The sequence below is a fragment of the Tubulanus polymorphus genome, chromosome 7, assembly GCF_964204645.1.
Source record: "Tubulanus polymorphus chromosome 7, tnTubPoly1.2, whole genome shotgun sequence".
Classification (NCBI taxonomy): Eukaryota; Metazoa; Nemertea; class Palaeonemertea; order Tubulaniformes; family Tubulanidae; genus Tubulanus; species Tubulanus polymorphus.
Genome location: NC_134031.1, coordinates 6053697 through 6061764, shown reverse-complemented (window position 1 = coordinate 6061764; position 8068 = coordinate 6053697). Strand labels below are relative to the sequence as shown.

Below are 8068 nucleotides of genomic sequence, written 5' to 3'. Positions count from 1 at the left end.
TAATTGGCTGATGAAAAATACCTGTCTCAAGTATAAAACATCCCTTTCCAAAGAATACCCATCACAAATTGCAATGAGAAATGATAAACCAGTAGGAAGCTACAGGACTCAGAATTTGGGCCAAAATTAACATTTTTGGGCACTAAAAAGGTCATAGGACGGCCATCTTGAGTCCGATCGACCCAATTTTTGTTATGCTGATGGGCCCTGGGGGAATTCACATATATCCGAAAGATCAAGGTAATTGATCAAAGCGTCTTCAAAATTTCCCTCAAAAAGTTCAAAAATGTGTAAAAAGTGCTGATTTTGGTGAACAACAATGGCTGCCATTCGGCCATCTTGAATCTGACAGGGCCAGTTTTTGGGCTGAAGATGTGTCTAGGGTAGATACATGTGTAACCCAAATATCAAGACTTCCCAAAATAACTGGATTCCGTCTATGGACGGACGAACGGACGGACGGACGGCGGACGAAAAGTGAACGTAATAGCCCGCTGGGACTTAAGTCCCAAGTGGGCTAAAAAATTAGTCGATGTTACAAAAGAAATTGAACATAAAATATTAAAATTAGAAAAGATAAAAACTAAATTTGGAGATAAAATGTCAGCAAATTAAAAATCAAAGGGCCATCTTCACCTGGTGGAAGCGAGTTATGGGAGTGTTGGAAAAGATCCGGATCGGCTTAATCCGGATTTTGAGCTAATCAGGGACCCAGTTCCACAGTTGTTGTGAGTTCGAGTTAACTGAGTTAAAGTTAGTTCATTTTCAATGAGTTAACTCGGAGTTAAGTCTTAACTCAGAATTGTGGAACTGGACAATTTAGTCCATTTGTTCACTAGTACACAAGAAAATGACTTTTAAATCCAGATTTCCAGTAAACGGGATGATTGCTGATCCTGAATGATCCGAATTAAGCGGTTTCTACTGTAACAACCCGCGCGTCAACAAGACTAAATCTGCCGACGATTTATTGAATATAGTCATGACGTAAAACAAAACGCATTATAGAATCATGTATATTTGCTATTTTTATTTGTTTACCAAAAACACTGATTCGCAGGATATAAACACAAATACATTATACATAAATACAAGAGAATGCAGAGACAATGTGTGGGAGCGCTGTGGGAGCGCTGCAACTCCCATTCTCATAACCTTCATCCTAATCAGCAAAAAGGGCTCGCGAATCTACATAAAATATCTTTCTTTTTACACCGCTCCTTTCATTAATGCAGGTAGACTCCGCATACCTGGAATCATTTCAGACTGTTGGCTTTCCTTTGAGTAGATATCTAGGAATACGATTTCCGAGGTTCAAATTTTTTAATCGAACGACTAGAAAATGATTGACCAACTCTGAATAGGGAGGGGGGTATGTTGAGTCTACCGTACACGAGAATTTCGTCTGAATTATTCAAACCGCTGGCTCCCTCTTCTATATACCTATGTAATAAATGGCCCCCATCAAGAATTTCGCTGTAAATAATATAAGCAGAGAACAGCGTCCGGCTATCGCCAGTTTCTCGCAAGTTTCAGCTGTACGACTGTCGTTTTCAAATCATCGGTTGAAAAAACCTAGCAACCGAATGTCGTATTAAATATGGATACTATTATTTTAAATGATTTGATTTATCACGTAATAATACATCAATATGTGGTGGTTAATTCCATGTTCTCTTTCTCGGGGGTGGATCCAGAGGCCAATATTTTGAAGGACTCATCACATCCGAAAATGGCACTTTGACATCTAAAAAGGCATTATTATATGTACTTCCGCATCGAGGAGCTAATTTTGAAGAACTTGTCACATCCCAAATAGGCATTTTGATGTTCCAAAAAGGCAATATAAAGCGAACTCCCACACTGAAATGCACCAATTATCTTTGTTGACAAAATGAAAACGGGCACAAAAAAAAATTTGATGACTCGTACAAGTCTCATAAATGCCCCTGGATCCACCCCAGCGTATCTAATATTACCGCTAAACGACAATTATTATGCTTTGATTTTAGCGAACACATCTCGAACCACGTTGCCATCACGAGCAGCGACGATTTCGATTAATCTATCGAACGTTTCACGAAGCCCCTAATTATCAACACCGCGATTACCGATGTCATATTATCGATTTTCGGACAAATCGTGAATTCACTTACATTCATCGTTCATAAATTACAGAACATACAAACACATAAATTACATAAAATCTCCGATCAACTGATCTCCCACACACTATAGAGGGCAGCATGGGTTAACCGATCTACCGCCAAGCGGCAGTTTATTCGTCGTACCACTACTAGGGGCGGTATAATATGATCTACCGGTACGTAAAAGGAGCTAATGGACGCTTCAGTACACACACGCGATCATAATAGAAGCACCAAATTCTATACCGAGAGATCATACATTAAATTGCAAGAAAATTTGAGATCGTTGAGAATTTTTTTTTTCTTTTACTGAAACAAAAGTCGAGTTTCGCGAATCATGTTTGTTTCGTAAACGGCCCAGAAATGGATGGTCTTGTGCTAAATAATTCGACGAATTTGAAAAATTCGGAAAAACATTAAATCTGGTTGGAATCTCACTTGACTAGCTTCAATTGCCTCCCTAGCAAATACCAGGTATCCACACGCCTGGCTTTAGTGGTGTGGATTTATTTAGCTCCTGATCTTGTGGAGTTTGAAACGATGCCTGAGGTTACCCCTCCAATGACGAAATCAGTGAAAATCCGATTAGAGAATCCGAATTAAGCGAGTACTACTGCCAAAGTTCATTCTAGGAATTTGATCAACATAGGAATTGCGCTTACGCCACCACCGCTCTAGCAGAAAATCCCTCAAGAACTCAGTCCCACGAACACAATATTTGTGGACCAAACCACTAAGATCCGCAAGGCAAATGGCTGTATCAAGAGGGGATCTCGACACACAGGCCTCTACAATTTAGGGTTTTATAAGTTACCGGTAGTAGATTCTGGTAGATCATATCAACTGAACGCGAAGCATGCACACATTCACACATGCAACGTGCTATTTTCAATAAGTTCATTAATTAAGTACATATTGTGTTGTCATCGAAAAAATTCACTTAATATTTACACACAAAAAATTCTAGCTAAATTCATCGGGGAAATTTCTAATCTTAGAAAAAAAAAAAACAATTATTCATCTCACACGTTCTCATCGCAGGATAATGAACTGACGATAGTATTGACTATACAACTGAGAGACAAATCTTGGCCACGTATTACTATCATTGGGAATCTGCTTTTTCGCAACTGTTGAACTGGCTTCGGGGTAGAAAAATCTACAAATCTTTACGAGTATAAAACTGGTAAATAAGCTAGGATCAAGACCGGTCTTCGTTCTTAACAATTTGCGACAGAGGAACCTCAATAAATTCACAGCTATTCACTCGCATTTGGCCATCCAGCTACGACTGTACCGAACATGACCGACATTGTACTAATATTAAGCATTCATGATAGTAAACTATAGTTCGGTTAAAAAAAAATTGTCGAAGAAAAAAAAGGAAATAATCCGATTTCGGACCGAATCATTGTTCTCCGCTTCTCAACACGTTTTTACACATTAAATCTGCTATCACAATATTACAAATACACTTCACTTAAAGCACCAGTATTCAATATTTACATCATATTTCGTCGATTCGAGTGCGAGAAAGGAGAGAAAAGAAAAAGAGGAAAAGTAACAAAGCTCTCGTCACATTCATGAATTATATAGAAAATATTTTCGTTTCGTACATTTCTTCTTAGCGTCGTCAACTCAACGCGGTTTATCTAATACAGTTAAGCAGCCTGGACCGAGCCCTCTGCGACGGTTCCAGGCTGCGGATCGACGATATTGCCTAAAAGCGGCGTCATCCACTTTATCGCACGAGTTTGAACTGTTTCGAATCAATGAACATGAGAATCATTTCTGCATCGACGTCAGAAATATAGTTTTGATATTCGATATATTTAATGCCGTTGTTGTAAGCAGTAGCACTAGCGAATGATTGTAAGAATAACGTTCATCAATAATTACGACTTGCAGACTCGACGTGCTTAATAGTCTCTACGGGACCAGTTCTGCTTTCGCGAGTTAAGCGAAATCGAACGCTATCGTGTTATTGTTTTTAAGGTTTAATTCATTCAGGAATCCAGCTCCTTAATAAATTACGGCGAGCGATTATAAAATGGTCGACATCGAATCAGAGCGAGGTTAAATAAATGACTATGGTTTCGAATTGAGCATAGTTCTAAGGAAATAAAGCCATGAAACTGACTTTTTTATGTTCTATTCATACATTGTTTTTATGGTTTCGTATTGATAAGGTATATATGCGTTAGGGTTGAGATGCAGGGGGTGGGGTAGTAGAACATGGCTTCTTACGATAAATAGATCGATTACGGTAGGTTCTTGATAGTAATGGCCGTGTAGCAAAGCGAACATCAATCCGGAGGCATTTTTGTGAGATGATTTTCGATCTACGCGACATTTAAGCAATGGCTGCTATTGGTGATAATGGCAGTGGCATAGGAAGGGCGTTGAAAATTGATAGCAGATATTCCTGTCGCGGGTAGATTCAGAGGCCAATTTTAAAGGACTTGTCCCAACTCAAAAGGACAATTTGACACCGTGTCCGAAAAGGTGAACTCCCACACTGAGGAGCTAATTTTGAAGAACTTGTCAAGCCCAAAAAGGGCACTTAGATTTCCAAAAACGCGATATTAGGCGTACTCCTGTGCTGAAATGCACCTATCATCTTTGTTGACAAAATGAAATAGGGCACTCAATGGACTTGTACAAGTCTCAATGGATCCACCTAAATCAATTCATTAAACCTTTCAGTGCCGACTAATTAATACCCTAAAGTGCTGGAGATAATCTGGAAAATTTTAAAATTCCACTCCAGTGTGTTCAATCACGGGCATAAACCGCATAAAGTGCATCTACACCGCAGTGCAGTGTATCATCAGTTACGCACTGAAAGGGTTAAATAGCCTCTCTACATTAATGAAATGTTCAAGTAAAATGCTCGATTTGGGTTAATTGTTTGCCATATGCACTACATTTACATTTATGAAATCTAAGCTCACAATAACGCCTCCTGTTTATAAAAACTACATTCATCACATATTTTCGAATCGAATCATTTCGCGAACCGATGTTTTTTGAAATCTCCGTATAACACGATATCTCGACACAATCGCGGCTATCGTTTCACGAGCGTGCCGATATCTTTTAACGTCGTGCCTAGATCGGTGAGTAATTTCATATTCTCCTTGTACGTGCATCCCGAGCATGTTTTCAAACTCTCGCTGTAAGAGTCGAGGCGACCGAGCAGTTCGCGGCAGTGAAACTTTACGCTCGGCGGCAAACAGTCGACGTACTGTTCGCACATTTTGTGAAAGTGTTGAACTTTGTCGGACAGTTGCATGAACGAGATGCTGTTCTTGTTCGTGATTCCCGTCAGATTGTTGACGCTCGCGCGTAAATCCTCGAGCACGTTTTCGATTTTTTCCTTCGTGATTTCGACGTCGTCGGCGCCGTCGCCGCGGCGGTCGTCGTTACCGCCCGGGTCGGTGCTCGAATCCTGATTGCCGACGACCGATTTCAACGTGACGAACATTTTACCGTCGTCTTTATTGTTCAACGCGGCGGCGATCGCGTTCGCGTTGCTCTGACTCGACGAAACCGGTTTCAGCGAGAATCCGCCGGCGGTTTTCGACGCGCCCGATTCGGGTTTCGGTTTCGATCCGCCCGCATACACCGACGTACCCGGTATCACCGGTTTATTTCCGGCGAAGTTCGGTTTCAACGACGAAACGCCGCACTTCACGCCGGATATATTCTTATTCGCGCGACTATCGTCATTGTCGTCGACGTTCGTATTTCGGCCCATCGAACGGAATTTTTGCATCACCTCTTCCTGCGACGGCATTATCATTTGCGGTTGCGCCGGCCCGACGCCGCCGCCGCCACCACCGCCTGCACCGAATCGCGGCTTCGGTTTCGGGAAATTCCCGTCCAGCGATTGCGACACTAAACTGCTCTCCTTTTTCTTTGACGACGAATCCTTCGACGACGAGCCGAACTTCAGCTTGTCGCTGAGCTTCGGCGACAGAATCGAACGCGACGATTTCTTCTTCGTCGGCACCGGGCTGTACTTGCTCTCCTTGCTGTCAACGATGGTCTTGTTTTCGAGGAAGTACTCCTCTGACGACGTCGACGGGTTCCGCGACGGGAACTTGTAAGTCGTTCCGCCGTGTTTCGGACTGTCCAATGGCTGCCGGTCGTCGCCGTCGTCTAGACTCTGGTGGCGCGTGTGCAAGAACTGCAACTTGTCGGACTTTGGTTGTTCGCGTTGTTTCGCGGCGTCCTTGTAAAACTTGGCGGCGGCGCCCTCCTCGCGACACGTGTCCGATCGTTTGATAATACTACGCGGTAACGGAGTCGGCTTCGTCGTTTTCGGCGGTTCGTCGTTCGTTCGTTCATCACTCGACGGCTTCGACGTCGTGTCGACCGGCTGCCGGTCAAGGTCCGACTTTTGCCGTTGCAACAATTCCCCGACGGTGATGCAATCGTGAACGGGCGCCGCGGAAACCGCGTGGTTCGACGTCGAACGCAGAATCGACGACGGCCGCACGTTCGGCACGACGTCGATCGTCGAGCTATCACCGGTGCCACCTGGTGGGGGCGGCGGTATTATTCGACGGTTGACGGCCGGCGAGAGTTGCGGAGGCGAAATCGAAACGCCCGAATCATCTTGTCGATTCATATCGATATTCTGCTGCTGCTCGTCGTCGACGGTCGCGCCTTTTTCCAACGACGCCAAAAACGCGCCGATGCGCGCGCCCTTCGGAATCGTGCCATACTTACTGATCGCCTCTTTCACGTTGTTGACCTCGAGCGTCGCGACCTTCGGGTACCCGTCGTCGGCGTGATGATTGTCGGGCGGCGCCATGACGATGTCGTCGATCTCGCGCGAACGCCGGTATCCAGCGAGCGTTTTCGATTTATTGCCGCCGCCGAACGACGACGTTCGATTTGACAGGAATGTTTGCTGTTGCGGGTACTGCGCGCGATTGTTGTGCCCGTTTTCGTGGTAACCGCCGCCGCCGCCGTGATTGTTGCCGCCGATTTGATGATCGTTGACCACGGTCGTCGTCGGGTGGTGACTAGACGCGAGTAACTCGTGACTGTTCGATCGAGAACTCGCCGACGTGCCGATATTCGAATCGTCCATGATGCGCTCGCGGCTGCCGCTGTGAGATCGGTGCGGCGATTGTTTCTCGTCGCTGCTGCTGCCCGCCGACTTCAGCGTGTCTAACTTGCGCCCGAGGCTCAGTCGGTCGTCGCTCGGGCTGGGCGAGCTGCGGTAGTGTTCGTCGATCAGACGGCCGGTGCTGCCACCTGTACGCCGCGCCGGCTGCGACGAGTTGTTCGTCGACGACGTGTGATAGTACATCGACTCGTCCCACGACTCGCGCGATCCCTCTATCAACGTGTCGGGCACGACGACGCGGCTCACCGTCGGCGTCGTGTTCGCCGGATCTTTGAACGAGCTCGTACGTTTCGGCGGCGCCGGCGCTTTCTTGCTGCGGTGGCCGGTCGATGATTTTTTGCCGCACATGATCGCGGCGACCTCGTGGTCGTCGGCGCACGATGGAAGAACTCGATGACTGGAAGGTGGCGTCGAACCTGCGAATGAAAAAAGAAAGATATTCGTAAGGAAAATTCCATCGGCCACTAATCTCTAACCAACTTTCGAGCACTGGCCCCAGGATCCCTGCAGATCCGCCATTCCCGGGCTCAGTTGCTCAAAAGTTGGTCAGAGTTAACCAGTGGATAGTTGACGTAAGGACGATCAAAATTTACAGTATTTATCCGCCAGTTATCTTTGACCAACTTTTGAGCAACTGGCTGCTGGATGTCAAGAGTTTTCAAGGAGTTTTAGAGGAGATGATTTCAAATTTCAAGAATTCCACCTGACTGCGATATCAATCAGGATCCCTACAGATTGGTCATTCCTGGACGTAAAGAAGTCAGGATCCCTACAAATC

General features: G+C 45.1%; 1 protein-coding gene across 3 annotated transcripts in view; it reads right to left on the bottom strand.

Annotated features, from left to right (window-relative positions):
* Positions 1 to 1013: 1013 nt before the first annotated feature.
* The window catches only part of LOC141908035 (uncharacterized), a 48247-nt gene continuing 41192 nt past the window's right edge, over positions 1014 to 8068 (bottom strand). For all 3 annotated transcript variants that reach the window (XM_074797815.1, XM_074797816.1, XM_074797817.1), the window contains one exon: positions 1014 to 7706. In XM_074797815.1, coding sequence (XP_074653916.1) covers positions 5218 to 7706 — 2489 coding nt within the window. In that variant the 3' untranslated portion in view covers positions 1014 to 5217. The remainder of the gene's footprint in view (positions 7707 to 8068) is intronic.